We start from the raw sequence: 16072 nt of genomic DNA on the forward strand, positions 1-16072 counted from the left end.
CATGATAAAAAAATAAATAAATAACTACTTGATGTAGAAAAGTAGCGAGGTAAACTACTCTGTTTCCTGTGCATAACCTATGGAGATTTTGCGATGCTTTGCTTCTGGGTCACATTTAATACTCGTTCAAAATAAACGAATCGTTCATAAACGATGAGCATGGAAAGGTCACACCTCGGATAACAACACTGGCGTAAATTTGTATGATTCAAATATAGCTCGGTTGTCAACGTAAACTTTCTGATTCACTTCAAACTCTGATAAATATCATGCTCAATTGCTTGATGGCTTCCAAAGCTGCGATGCATTAAAACACATGGCCTCTATTATACAAACAAAAGACTGAAATAGCAATGCAAGAAACCCATGATCCGCAAACGATGGCCACTTGGCGCCAGGAGCCGTTGCCTAATCAGGAGGTTTCCAAGAACAAGCAGCATCCGGGTTAGACTTTTCCAGTAAGCTGGAAATTGCTATTGGCGTTCCAGGCAGATTAATGTCAATAAAAAGACCACTGAAAGCAAATCAGGTTTATTATGATAGAGTGCCATCTGGGTGAACTCCTCTTAGGCTTCAACACACAATAGACACTGTCTTCTTTTTTTTTCTTCCTTCCTCTCCACCCTTCGCTTACGTCCCGCAACTCCACATCCTTTCATCCTTCTTTTCTTCTGTTAACTGTCATTCACTTCACCACTAATGGTGAAGGCAATGATAATGTAGTGGTAAAGCAAGATTGAAATAATTTCCCCTGCACAATATAGTCACCTGCAACTGACTGTGCAGCTTCCTTGTTTGCTAGATTTTTTTATTATAATAATAATAATAATATTTAAAGGTATTGATTTTGTTTAGGAATAAGAGAGCTGAATCTCCTGCTGAGTTGCACAACTTGTGCTTCTGGATGAACTTACTGCTTTACTTGTACAGCAAATAATCATCTCACGCACTCCCCGAGGATCCTTTTATCCGTCACAAGACCTGAGGCGCTGGCAGTACCTGAGGTTTCACGCAAGGGACCTAAAAATAAATGTTTTTTTCCCCCCTGAGAACACAACTACTGCACTAATTAAACATTTAACTTGACTGAACCACTTTTAAAAAAATACTGGCCTCGCAGACCTGCAGAAAAAAATCTCACACTGTCTTCTAAAACTGTAGTCAAAGAAGTGTGTCATTTGAATGCATTACTCTGATCTGCTTATTAACATTGTCAGGTGACATGAATATGTAATAATTATCTTGTTAGAGTGGCACAAATCATATGGGTGGGATTTATTACGTAGTACTTACAAGTACATATTATATATAATCAATTAAATATTAATTCATATTTTATTATATTTATATTAATTATTATATATTTTTTCAATTAAATATTAGTAATTCATTAAATTGGCACAATTTAAATAAAATGGAATAAATGGAAACATTTTATAGTTTACATTTGTTAGACCAAATTTGTGTAATACAGATGTGTGTGTGTGTGTGAGTGAATTTTTTATATTTAATATTAAATTTATACATATATACATATATATACATATATGTATATATGTATACATTATATACACACACGAACACACACACACACACACACACACACACACACACACACACACACACACACACAGAGTTTCTCACAAAAGTAAGTACACCCCTCACATTTCAACAACCATTTTATTATATATTCTCAAGGGACAGTACTATAGAAATGAAACTTGGATATATTTTAGTCAGTGTGCAACTTGTTCAACAGTATAGATTTACAGTCTTCTGAAAATAATTCAATATAGAGCCATTATTGTCAAAATAGCTGGCAACAAAAGTGATAACAGATCCATGCAAAGCTAACTTATTAATTATTATTATTAACGTATTAATCATGTTCATGATTTTGTCTGCTTTACAGAACCATACAAATTTCTGTATCTTGTATTACAGCAGTTACATTTTGGTGCTTTAAGCCCAATTTTTTTTTTATACTGACCACTGGATGTTCAACATGGCACCTCATTGTAAAGACTCTCTGGGGATTCGAGTATTAGAAGTGTTGCACGCCACAAAGATGGCCGAGGCTATAAAAAAAAAAATCCGTAACACACTGAAACTGAGTTTCAGTTACAGTGACCAGGGTCATACAGAGGTTTTCTAAGGCAGTTCCATTCAGAACAGACCTCACAAGGGTTCGATTAAAGAAGCTGAGTCCTTGTGCTATGCTTTAAGGAACATGACAAAAAGTTCAGGGTGTTAACTCGGCCTTCAAATTCCCCCCAAACCTCAGTCCGATCAAGTATCTGTAACAAAAGTTCAATCTACATTTCATCTTACAGGTCTTGGTGCCAGACACCACAGCAACCACAGACCTTAGTCAACTCAGTTGTTCAGGAAAACTACACATTATCAGGTTGGTTTAAATGTTATGGCTGATAACTGTACATATTATTCACAATGCTTTGGCGCATAATTTAAATGTTCTTCTTTGTTACAGAGAACGTTGCTGAAATTTAAAAGATGTCATGTTGCCAGGGCTTTTATAAAGCATTTATTACTCCAGTATGTCCATTAGTAGATGTTAAAAAGATCAGCACTGTGATTGTAGGAATAAAAGAAATCACAAAACACACTAATTGTACAATTTAGAATCCGCAACACAGGAATGGATTCTGAAATGACCTGGGAGTGTCAGTGTCATTGATTAACTGTTAAACGAAATGCTAAGCATGTTTCAAAGCTTAAAAAAAAAACGTTTGGTAAACAAGAGACAGGCTGTTATTTATCTTATTTATTTATCTGGCGCACGGATCCTGACGACCTCGATCAAATTTTTACCGTGAAGCAGATTGTTCGGCTGCGATGCGATCGCCAATTTCTGTCTTCGCTCATTATTTCCTGTTTTGTGTCTATACTGTGGCGAAATGCTAAATGTAGTATTAAAACCCTACATTATGGATATTGTCGAGTTTTCTTGGATAATTATAAATGTAATCTCAAATACAGTACATTTTAGTGTTGTGTGGAATATTCACCCATAAGCAGGTGGTGGACAGTAATGAAGTAAATGTTATTCGTTACTGTACTCAAGTAGCTTTTTCACGTATCTGTACTTTACTGAAGTATTTCTATTTGGGGAGACTTTAACTTGACTACATTTCAAAGAGAAATATACTTTTTACCCAACTACATCACAAAATTAGTCATTCCTTTTTATTTATGGGCAGATAAAAACTTAACTGGTCAAGCAGGCAGCAAGCCACCAATCAGGGTAAAGCGCACGCGCTGTTTTACATTAACATTTACATTTGCGGCATTTAGCAGACGCCCTTATCCAGAGCGACGTACAAAAGTGCGTCGAGTCTCTAGTAATGAATAAATCTACACTGGTACGCCAGATTACAAACTTAATATAAATATAACTCTTGAATTCTACAAACTTGGAAAGTGCTAATTTAAGTATTTCAGGAAGAGGTAGGTCTTCAGTCATCGCTTGAACATAGGGTTAGTGTTAGAGATATGATGAGGTCACTGAGTTTTGAACTTGTTTTGATTGCCACTTGGTGGTATCTACTTACCACCAACATACAGTTCAGCATCGGTTTAACAACAAGCATTTTCAGAGGAATAAATGTTGGAAGAAACTCCTGACTTCAACTTGCCACAACACCCGTGACCATATTTGAGCAATTATTTTTTTTTAAGTAGTTGAAAAGTAGGTTTTGGGCTCATAATCATTTTCATAGGTATCAATCAGTGTTTGACTCGTTAATATTATTCTAATAGACAGAGTCTTTTTACATAAACTGAGTTGATTATGAAAAAGTCTTGCGAAAAAAATGATATTAGGATACGTTTAAGTACATTTGAAGGCAAATACAAGTCAAGTAAAGTAAAGTCAAGCACTTTTGTAGTGAAAGTGAAAGTTTTAAGGAAGTACTTTTCATTTTACTGGACTAATATTTTACCTAGTAGTATCTCTAACTGTAATACATAGTTTGTGCACTCTGTCAATCACTGCTCATGTCTGAATAGGGCTCCTCCCAGAAGACGAATGATTTTAAGAAGCATTTGAAAGAGAGAAATCCCGGGAACACCAATGTCATTAATATGATTAACAATCAATTTATTGTACCTTTGGAAAAAATAAGAGCATTGCAAATGTCTGGCATGATAGGAGTCTCCGATTATATTAGGAGTCACTACTACATTCATAGTAAGAGTCAATGCAAATGACTCCAGAAACATAATTTAACAAGAAATCAGCAAATGAAATGGTTTTTACACAAATGATTAACATGGTCCTGAGCACAGCAGCACATCATATTCTGAATTTCGGATTCAATGGTCAATTATTCTTTTTATAACACAAAATAGTGCCTATATGTATTTAAAATTAAATGAGATTTAATTAAAGATAATTTTTAAAAACGATGTTGTCTGAGCAATCCTTTATCAGCTCCATGTGATGAGGGTATATAGTGTTAACTGGGAATCTTGACTGAGTAACAATGTCCTGCAAAACAAAATGAACGAGACACAACAAGGCATTTGAGGACGTCCGGTCCGATACAGTCCAATTCAATTGGTGGATATGAAAAATAAAGATTGGATGTAGGGTCAAATCCCTATGTTCTTGATTGAGTGGATTTCATTGAATCTTGTTCATTCTTCTCATTGAGGAGGCTAAAATCACTACCTGTATGATCATTAGGAGCTCATGGGCCAAAAACTCGTATACACAGGTTTATGTTCAAATGTCTTGTGAGGGGGTTGAGTAGATTTTCTTGTCTCCCATTTAGAAAAATGTCTCCCTACACAGCGGGCATGTAGACTTGTTGCTTGATGTGAACCATTTATACTGGAAAAAAATAAGAAGCATAAAGAAATTTTTTTTTTTGTAAGATACAGTGTGTGTCTATGGATGTGTTTAAGGTGGAAGCTAAGGTAGGAAAAATGCTACTTACCAAACACGCAGAGTGAAACTTCTTCTTGCAGGTGCGACATGCTTTCTTGGGAAGTGAATAGTTGGATCCGTGGATGACTGAGAAACAGATCATGCAGTCCTCTACTCCTTCGAAGCGCTTATCTACATTGTTCTTCCACAGAGACAGGCCTTCCATAATACTGCCGTTCTACACACACACACACACACACACACACACACACACACACACACACACACACACACACACACACACACACACACACACACAGATACATACAGTCTGTAAGCCAGGTTTCTGATGTGGTAGCATTGGAGTGTGCTGAAGTCTAAATTTTAGGCTAATTTCGAAAGAAATTGTCAACAAGTCTTCCAAATTCAAAACCATATATGGATCTCCCACCTTTCATTAGAACTATAAGGGTCAAACATATTCCTGCATGACAATACCCCAATGCACAAAGAGAGGATCATTAACAAAGGGATCGGTCAGAGTGGAGAAACTCACGTAGCCTTCAAAGAGCCCTGACCTCAATCTCATTAAACACATTTGGAGTAAATCAGAAAGACAAACTCCACCCCTGGCCTCCTCACTTGACATCAGTGCCTAATCTCAATAACAAATAGGAAATAAATCCTATAAAATCTAGTAGAAAATAAGGATGGTAAGATTGATCGATTTGCATTGGCATAAAAGGCCTGATTTTGAAAGGGCAATGCGTTAGAAGTCAGAAAGCACTTGAGTACATTTATGATTTGCTATCTGTCTGAACCAGAAAAAAAATTAAGCATGTTGAACTGCGCAGAATCCTATTTTCTCCGTTGGATCGTATTGCGCAGAGGCGAATGGAAATCGGATCGCACTGCGGCGTATCGCATTGTATCGTGTCGCATCGGTAGCTGCTTTATATCGTATCGGCGGCTACGCCTCGAGATGCGAATCGTATCAGCCGTAATAAAGATGCACATCCCTAGTAGAAACCCTTCTCAGAAGAGTAGAGTGTATTATAACTGCAAAGTACAGAACAAATCTGAGGCTGCTCAAAAAGTTAATTAGGGGGATTACATTCGGGTGTACACAATTTTTATATATATATTCTTTATATTTTGGACATGCATGCCAATTTAAAAAAAATAGAAATACAAAATTAATACAATAGAGGGAAAAAGGAAGTGAACATATTCATTAATCTTTTTTTCATATTCAGGGATTATTCAGGCAATTCTTGGAAGAGGATTCGGTGTGAATGTGGTAACTGGTCGTACCTGGTGTGTAAGGTAGGTGCTGAGCTGCAGCATCCAGTTGCGCCACTGTTGCACCGCGACGCCGACCCTGCGGCCGCTCTCTACAATAATGGATCCCAGAGGGTAGTTCTGAGGCAGCTGGATCACTAACTCGATAAAAATATCATCCACCGAGTAGGTCGCAATCACCTCTCGTGTGGCAGAGCGAGCTTTGACCTGCAAACCCAGACATGTCCTTATTGTTACTCATAAAATTTCAACAGTCCTCAGTCAATATCTGTAATAAATTAAATGCAAGTCTCCTCAATAAGAAAACTCCAGATCCAGTGAGGACTTAATTATGTGAGAAAACCTCTTTTAATATAAAACGTACAAATACAGAACAATATGGAGGCAAAGCAGGCATCATTTTAGGATTCATGGAAATACCAGAGAATCTAAACATGCGTGCAGAAAATAGTGCAAATATTTTAATTAGCTTAGCCCCCTGTGGACTAATACTACATAACTGCACATATAGACTTTCAAAAGAACATTGTTTTTGCATGGACCTGTATTTTGGACATGTCATGGACAAGTATTTGTAGCAGTATCCCATCTCAATGAAAACAAGCCATTATTAATGATACTAGTTTTTCTGAGCACAGTCCAAATTAGAGGTCAACCGATTAATCATTTTTTTTTGTTGTTGTTGTTGTTGATTAATCTACACCGATAGTTGATTGATTATATCATGCCAATTGTATATATTTATTAGGAATACATACATATTTATTTCATTTAGCACATTTGTGTGTGTTTGTTTTTTAACCAGTATCCATTTTACAAACTATCGATTATTTAATCGGTTAGTACGGTCCAACCTAGCTATTGGTATCGGTAAACTCCACTATCGGTCAAACAAACATGGAAAAAGTTTCAAAGCCGTACTACTGCTATGTTTTCTTTAAGAGCACTTTCCAAGCTGTTGTCTGCAATTCCAAACAAAACTACGTCTCACCGTCATGCTGTCGAAGGTCTGCGTGCTGGACTGCACTGAGGTGATCTCTTGTGCCGACAGCACACTGCTCACATACTTGCTGGTGAATTTATCCACGGTGCTAACCACGCGCTTCTCCTGACTGTTCCACCACAGCCGCACCATTGCAGGCAGATCCTTCAGAGCACTGTAGTACACGGAGCAGGCCAAGTGCGGGACCTCGGACTGCAAGTCGTTCTCTATCACACAAGTGAGCACACAAAATACAGAATGTTTGAGATTCAACCAAAATCAAAAGTGTGGAAACCTGGAATACATTGATGGTATTTGGCAGATGCCCTCATCCAGAGCAACTTACATTTCATCTCATTAATGCAACTAAGCAGCTAAAAGGTTAAAGCCTTGCTCAGGGGTGGCAGGGATTTCAACTCATGACCCACAGATCCAAAGTCCAATGCCTTAACCACTAAGACACCACCTCCCCATATTGAATATTCATTCTATATGCAGTTCTTAGGTGTTAGAAGAACCATGCACTAAAGATTGTGGAAGTGTGTGTCTTTTAATTTGGTTGCAGCATGTAGAAATGGAGCTTCATTCGTAGCTACAGTACCGAATGATGTTGTGGTTTATATTATGCTAATTTACAGATAAAAATTAAATTAAACAGCCTGTCAAACAATCATCCTTTATCTTCCAAATAACCTGAAAGCTAACCAGGTATTTCTAAACACTTCAAAACTGGACCAGCAGTAGGAGTAGCATTGGGCTCGGGTTGCATTCTAACCATATGGGTTTCCTCAGGGTTCTCTGGCTTCCTCCCATCTCACAAAAACATGAGCTGGTATCACCTAGTGTAGGGGTCCCCAAAATATGGAACGGTCCTCTGAACAATGCTAGAGACATATTCAAGAAGAAGAGGTCAGACAGGGGCTTGGTGGTGGTGAAGAGGTGCTGGATGAATGGGCAACTACTGAGGAAGTGATAAGGGAGACAGAGACGTGGTGGTGGAATGAGGAAGTGCAGGGAAGCATAAAGAGAAAGAGGCTGCCAAAACAGAATTGAAATCTCCCCGATAATACTGGCATTCACTCCGGCCCATGTCATTTTCTGTTACAGACCGACACGGCCCCCTATTAACGAAAGGAAAATATATGTGGCCCTCACCGAAAAAAGTCTGGGGACCCCTGCCCGAAAGTGTAATCTCACCCAATGCTCCCAGCACAGTTTCCCCAATCACAATGACATCTTGACCATGATGCAGCCATCGCTGCGCTGAAGATGACTGAATGAATGAACTCTTTAACCATAAGCTCTATATATATATATATATATATATATATATATATATATATATATATATATATATATATATATATATATATATATATATATATATATATATATGCTATTAGCTTACTAGTGGGGATGTATTTAAGCTAATAGCTTTACTATTTGAAGTGACACTACAACCCAACACTGCTGCTGTGATTAGATGAATGCTTTTGATGAGAGACTCTTAAGATGCAGAGCTGAAGCTCTCGTTCGTTTCCTCCCATCCATACATCACCGCCGGCTGATTGCAGTGGACTAAGGAGCACTTGCATAACCGCCCACCCTACGTTCTCCTCTCACAACATTTCTCTGACCTTCTGAAGTTTTTGGAGACATGCTTGAAAGTCTAAACTGGGCTTCATCATGGCTCTATTTGTTAGAAGTGAACTACTCGAGCATGAACCTAAAAGAGAATGATGTTCTTACGATGCAGGGAGAGAGACAGGCTCTCGGTGAAAAAGCTCTTGGGCTCTCTGCTGGCTGTTTCCGTGAGCTGCCCGGGCAACGTTGGGTTCTCCGGCATGAGACGAAACAGGTGCAGGAGTAGCTTATGCAGTGAACGGGTCTTCTTTAAATGCAGGCAGTACTGAACACGCAGCTGTAACACACATCATTCCAAGAGGATTAATATACCCCACTTACAACCATATTAACTCAGAAGCACATAAATATACATCTGTTTAGTATGGAAATCTGGCCCTAGGTAAAAACGCCATTTTCAACATGGATAAGTGTAGACGTAGCATTGTTATCACTCAAATCTAATTCCATACTTGTACATATTTTTCCATAATGCGTAGGAACTCTGAGTCTGAATGTAACGCGTACGATACCTGGGATGGTGCCGCCTTAAAGAAAACGAGGAGGAGTTTCCAAGTAAACAGATATCCCAGGATGCAACAGTGCTCCATGCTCAGAGGCTGCACGACGGCAAACTCGCCCACTTGTACGCTGCCCAAAATATTCTCCACCAGATCTTCTGTGGCTGTGAGAATGCACATAATTGCAGCCGGAGGAGACCTGCATAACAGAGTTGTTGTTTCACATCGATTTCGTTCCGGTGCTCTCTGTATAAGTGCAACCCTTGAGATATCTTTTGATTAATGTGTTGCTTTCTTATTATAGACTGTTTAAAAGCTGTGCCATTTAAAATTTTTTTTTTTTTCACAGGATAATTATTATTCTAAACACTTGGTGACTTCTGAGTTCTTTGAAAAGTCACATGTCAAAGCAAAAATGAAAAGATAAAAGTCTAATGAAAAGGGCTTTACTGTTTTTTTTTTCTTTGTTTTACAGCTGGTCTACAAATGTGGCTGTGGGATGAGTGAAAAAATGAGATCTTACAAGGATGGCTCTTCCTCGTCTTCATCTTCAGTTTTGGTGCTGGCACTTTCGCTGTCACTTTCCGGTAGCGAAGGCATTACCCTAACGGAAAAGGAAAAAAAAAACAAATACACTATATGGACAAATGAATTGGGATACCTGACCTTTCCTGCCATATGTGGGTCTCCAAACTGTTACTACAGCAAAGCTGGGAGCACACAATTGTATGGGAAATCTGGTTGCAATATAATAAAATTTTTAACTTGGAAAACTAAACCTGTTCCTGCATGGCAATGCCCCAGTGCACAAAGCCAGCTCCATGACAATATAGTTTTACATGGTTTGGAGAGGAAGCTCTTAAGTAACCTGCTATAGAGCTCTGATCTCATCCATACTGAACACCTTTGGGATGAATTGGAACGCTGACTGCACTCCAGGCTTCCTCACCTCACCTACATCAGTATCTGACTTTACTAACACCATTGTAGCTGATGAACACAAATGTCCGCAAGCACCCTCTAAAATCTAGTAAAACATCTTCCCAGTAGAGTGAAGGGAATTTTAGGAGCAAATCAGGACTAAATGTGGAATGTGGTGCTCAAAAAGCACATACCAAACTTATGACCAGGTGTCTACAAACTTTTGACAATATAGTGCATCTTAACCTACCAGTTTCATTAAAATTATACATTATTGGATGAAGGTACTTGTTCTGGATTGCTTTTGCTCCCTCGGAAAAGAATCGGCACAATAAATATCCCATGTCTTACTTGTGCAGCATGTGGTAGACAGCCAGCTGCAGTGGTCGGCTCCTGAATAGGAGCAGCGGTGTGAGTGTGTTCAGAAGTGTCTGCAGGGCATCAGGCAGGCTACTCCTCTGATCGGCCACAAATCGAGCTGGGAGTGTATTGTGTGTGAGCAGCTGGACAGGAATATGCCTGAGAGCTTCACCCACCGCCTCCACCACAGCTGCCGGGAACGTCGGATCGTCCGGCTCCGGAAACTCCACTGCAATAAAGAAAACTCTACGTTCAGATTTACTCAGGTACATCCAGGGGGCATGAAAGGATCTGCTTTAAAATGTCATCTAAATGTTACTTTTAAAGCCAGGATCATTGCGAATAATAAAAAAAACCCACCTAATTTGCATATATGAGGCTGAGCTGCACTAAATCGCACCATGTGTTCAGAACTCTGGAAATGATAGCCTGCTAGTTTAAGCCAAGTGATATAGTAAATTGCAGCCACATCAGGGATTCTGATGGTACACGGAAATGCAATCGGAAAAGACCCCCATGTGCCACTTCCGGTTGACAACATGTACCAGAGAGGTTCTCATATAATATAAGACAATCACAGATTTTAGGTAAACATTTTCTGTTTCCTTTTACTTCTATGTTTCCCCCTTTACCCATTTTCTACCCAGTGTCAATAGCTACAGCCTTGAGTTTGACTTTTTGTGTAAATGATGAACATGGATATAACCATGGAACTATTCAGAACATCAAATAAAACAATATCTTATAAAAAAAAATAAAAAAACAGGCCAAGGTTATGTTGTGTGGTATGTTCCTTTCTTTAATGATGAAGTGATATCTGTAGCACTCAGTGATTCCCCTGTCTTTCGCTTCGGACATTTTGCTTTACAAGAGTTTGCTTCTGACCTTGTGCCTGTAAATCGTTTTTTTTTGTTACCATTGTTGCTTTTGTGCAGTACAGGTTCCCTGGTGGTCTGGTGGTTAGGATGCGGTGCTCTCACCGCTGAGGCCCAGGTTTGATCCCCGGTCAGGGAACCAACCCCAGCCATCAGGGTTGCACAAGCCAGTGCACTCTTAGTGCCGGTCCCAAGCCCGGATAAATGTACAAATCGAGAAATCGAGGGTTGCGTTAGGAAGGGCATCAAACGTAAAAACGTGCGAAATCGAACATGCGTATCATGAATACGGATGAACCACTGTGGCGTCCCCTAACGGGAAAAGCCGAAAGAAAGTTTGTTGCTTTTGTGCAGTAGATACATCAGTTTATTTGTTTGTTTTTTTTATTATTATATTTTAAAAGACCATTTTCCAGGAGTCCTACAAATAATTTTATTCTCCCGCAACCCGCACACACAAGTATTCACCAATTAAATCTTTTCCCCTGCTGCACTCGTTTGCGTTGGTTGCAGGTCTCCATGGAGACCATGACTTCTTCCTTGGACTTTCTACTTTAGCTCACAGATGCTCTAAGTTGGCCCAGTGCAAAGGTCTGCAACCCCTTTCCGACCAAAACATATTTAACCTTTAAATCAATAGAACACAATTTGTTGTTTTGTGCAGATGCAAGGTAGTTGCCTGGTTGCACCACTAGGTGGCACTAGTGTGAATTCCGTTGTATTTTGATTTTAGCAATTTATAACTTTTTTTTGTCCTTGGCAGGATGTAGAAGTGTTGTCTGGCAACGTGAGAGTGGCGTGGTAGTGTTGCACGTGCTGTGTTAGTTTGATTTTTGCTTTTATCCGTGTCATTTTTATTTTGGCTTTTCTTCTAATTTAAATTTATGTTTTCTTTGTAAAGTTGTGTGACAACATTAAATCTCAGTGGATCTCTTTTTTTTTTTTTTTTTTTTTTTTTGTGATTTGTGAAACTAGCAACTGCTGTTGAGTTTGAAGACTTTATCCACTGTATGAATTTCAATTTGCTTTGCTCAGCTTTTTTGCAGCACTTTACCGTTCATCTCCAGCTGGGTACTTTGCGCTTCCTGCTTCGTTTGAAAATGTTGTTCAAGATTGTTGCTTGCCAATTTCTCACCACATCATGTAATATTTTTATATAATATGTACATTTTTCTTCCCGTGGGCTCACCACCTGCAGGAGGGACCGTAAGGGACGGTGCTGTGAGGATTGGGCAGCAGTCGAAGGCGGGGGCCTGCTTAGACTGCTGCCCCCGCGACCCGAATTACGGATAAGCGGGAGAAAATGAATGAATGAATGAATGAATGAATGTACATTTTTCATGTTCATTTTGTCAAGACTGCAGGGAGCCTAAGCAGGGGGCTGAAGAGCCGCATGCCGAACTCCCGATCTAGTGTCACTCCAATCTATTGGAATCAACAAAACCACTGAAGGAATGGAACCATATTTTATCTAATTCATTCTGTTTGTAAATAAACTAAACAATGAAAGAAAGAGAACATGGGTGGCCTATAGGATGGCTATGGAGGTGAAGAATCTGTTGTTTTTGATCTGCCAACTGGAAATAGAAAATAATAACCTAAAAACATGGAATCGGAGTGTAAACACGCAGTATATTTGTGTTCTTTTTGTTTTGGTTTTTGTATATTACGATATCAAACGGAGCATAGAGAAAGCATGTTTTTGAATCCTGTCATTGACTTGAATGCCATCATGCCTCTGACTCAGAAGATATGGATTGAAAGCTGTTAAAATGGAACTGAATGAGCTTTTCACGTGATGCACTACATGAACCTCGATGCCAGCTGGTATAAAGTAAATCTTTTATGTATTGTTTAACGACCTTCAAACATTTTATTACGAAACTGATCAAACATTTAATATCTGTTGTAAACACACTGAAGGGTAGTAGATATATTATATATATATATATATATATATATATATATATATATATATATATATATATATATATATATATATATATATATATATATATACACAATTTATTTATTTTTATTATAAATTATTTTTTTGCAGGGAGATTTACTGCCAATAAAACCAGGACTCACCAGGAATTTTGATCAGCAGGGGTAGCAGCAGATTGTGGATTCCCTCCATGAAGAACTCCTGCCATTCGGAGCTAAGATCAGGAGGCAGCTGCTCCATTACTCCAGCAGGTGGTGCTGTGAAGAACTCATTCAGTGTGACAATCAGCTCACAGTTAGCCTGCACAAACTGTTGCACACATGGGTTCCAGAAAGCCCTGCTGCTCTCACTGGCGGTCTGTGGACAAACACAAGCGCACACACACACACACACACGCACACACGTACATGGACATAAGCCTGCTTCAGTTATGATGTTTAATTTTTAACATAATTGATGACAAAACAAGAAGGGTCATACCTCCAGCCAGGCTAGCATGGAGCAGAGTAGGAAGTCACAGTGAGTGCTGCCAAGGACTGTGGGAAAATGTTTCACCAGCCAAGACAGAAAACACATCATCTCCACAGGCATGGCCAGCTGTGCAGCAGACACTTTCCCCAGGTCACTGAGAAATGAGTAGATGAGCATCAGAGACGCAGGAATCTTTTACCAACCTTTGGACAATTAATATGTCTATAACTTTCTCCAATCCAAATGATTGAGTCGTATCTTCTTATAAAATAGAGAAGGTGATCTGATGCCAAGAAATAATGGAGATAGATTTATAAACAAAGGGTCTCCAAATATTCAGACCTTCATATATACACTGATCAGGCATAATGTTATGACATTATAACATTATTAGCGGTGAACTGAATACGACCGATTCTCTCTTCATCATGGCACCTGTTAGTGGGTGGGATTTATTAGGCAGCAAGTGAACATTTCCACCTCAAAGTTGATGAGAAATGGGCAAGCGTAAGGATTTGAGTAAGTTTGACAAGAGCCAAATTGTGATGTCTGGACGACTGGGTCAGAGCGTCTCCAAAACTGCAGCTCTAAAGGGATGTTCCTGGTCTACAGTGGTCAGTATCTATAAAAAGTGGTCCAAGGAAGGGACAGTGTTGAACAGGCCCGTGTGGTCCGGTCCAACAGACGAGCTCCTGTAGCTCAAACTGCTGAAGAAGTGACTGCTGTTAACGCTCGACGAGTCAGCAAAAGATGGACAAACACAATATAATGCAGGTGGTCATAATGTTGTGCATGATGAGAAAAAATGCTGATGAGATCCTATAATAGCAGCACAACAAGTGTGAGCGGTTGATGCACTATACACAGATACACAAACCTGTTAAAAAGAAACCACTCCTCTTTGCTGTTACGCCACTCGAGCATGGTGGCCATAACCGCCAAAAGTATCTCATCTTCAACAGGAGTCGCAGCCTGCAAACAACAGTCCAGCACCACTAGACATGCCAGAGCACCTAAAAACAGCGAAAACAAAGTACAATCATTTGTTAACAGCAAATGACAAATGATTATGTTTTAATCTGCACTTCCTGAGAAACACACACCTTTTACAAAAGACTGTAGAATTAACATTTTCTATTCTGCATTATGGACATTGAGAGTCCAGAGCGGCCATGATGGACAGAGTGCTGTATAACTGACCCTATACTATACAAGAGTGAAACAATAGATTGCAGAAGTTCAAATGAAAGTCGCAGGCTGTCCATGTACACTAGCCAATCATGTTGCAGCACTTTTGCTGGATATTTAGCTGTCCGGTTTCTGAGATTCTGAAAAGTAACTGAGATTGTCTGTATTATCGTATTTAAATATAAACACTAACAGTAGATTGCACTGATGCACATGATTGCCAGGTGTCTTGATTCTTTCTGCATTGAAAAAATCAACTTATATAAATCATCTACCTACTATACTGAGTGAGCCAACTAAAACCCTAGAAATCTGGGTGGCAAATAACGGGTTCCTTGGAGTAAGTGTATAAATAAAACCCAAAAAAAAAAAAAAAAAAAGGTGTAAAATCGTTCATCTTACTTTCAGCACAATCTTGTTCTTTCTCCTGCCAGTTGAGTAATTCAGCAATGGACAGAGCGATGAGGGCTTCTCTCTCTGTAGTAGTCATATACGAACACAGTACCTTTATAGTGCTCACGTTCTGCTCTGAAAGAGGGTAGAAACTGAGGGCAGAAACACAGACACACAAATAAATATATTGATAGATAAATAATTATAAAATGGTGTCCAGGCTTTACATTTTATATACACAAGCCCATAATAATAATAATAATAATAATAATAATAATAAGCTTTAACAATAGCCGTTGCTGATGAGCAGGAGATGCACATCCTTAATGGCAACTATAGGTAAATAGCTATAACCTCACACCCCTTTGTATTTATTTTTTTAAATACCTCCTTTAATGAAATACTAACTCAAACTTTCAGTAGTTCTCTTACCTTTCCACATTATCATAGAGACTCGTGATGTGTCTGGTGACTGCATTGTTATTCTGAATATAGCTTGCCAATGTCAGTGACCAGAGGGCACCCTCTTCTCGTGACCTGCAATTCGAACCGAACGTAAAACCTTGGATTAATTGCACTCATTAAAAACAGATCTAA

General features: G+C 39.0%; 1 protein-coding gene across 2 annotated transcripts in view; it reads right to left on the reverse strand.

Annotated features, from left to right (window-relative positions):
* Positions 1-4096: 4096 nt before the first annotated feature.
* ltn1 (listerin E3 ubiquitin protein ligase 1) overlaps positions 4097-16072 on the reverse strand; it is a 29149-nt gene continuing 17173 nt past the window's right edge. The window contains exons 18-30 of one of the 2 annotated variants that reach the window (XM_083568168.1): positions 15908-16012; positions 15485-15627; positions 14772-14907; positions 13904-14048; positions 13567-13780; positions 10592-10829; positions 9843-9923; positions 9332-9518; positions 8925-9096; positions 7185-7402; positions 6206-6400; positions 4962-5129; positions 4097-4855 (exon numbers count right to left, since the gene is read on the reverse strand). In XM_083568168.1, the coding sequence (XP_083424294.1) occupies positions 4793-4855; positions 4962-5129; positions 6206-6400; positions 7185-7402; positions 8925-9096; positions 9332-9518; positions 9843-9923; positions 10592-10829; positions 13567-13780; positions 13904-14048; positions 14772-14907; positions 15485-15627; positions 15908-16012 (2065 nt within the window). In that variant the 3' untranslated portion in view covers positions 4097-4792. Of the gene's footprint in view, positions 4856-4961; positions 5130-6205; positions 6401-7184; positions 7403-8901; positions 9097-9331; positions 9519-9842; positions 9924-10591; positions 10830-13566; positions 13781-13903; positions 14049-14771; positions 14908-15484; positions 15628-15907; positions 16013-16072 lie in introns of those variants that run through there. The other variant, XM_083568169.1, reaches the window with a different exon arrangement.

The sequence above is a fragment of the Silurus aristotelis genome (assembly GCF_946808225.1).
Source record: "Silurus aristotelis genome assembly, chromosome: 18".
Taxonomy (NCBI): domain Eukaryota; kingdom Metazoa; phylum Chordata; class Actinopteri; order Siluriformes; family Siluridae; genus Silurus; species Silurus aristotelis.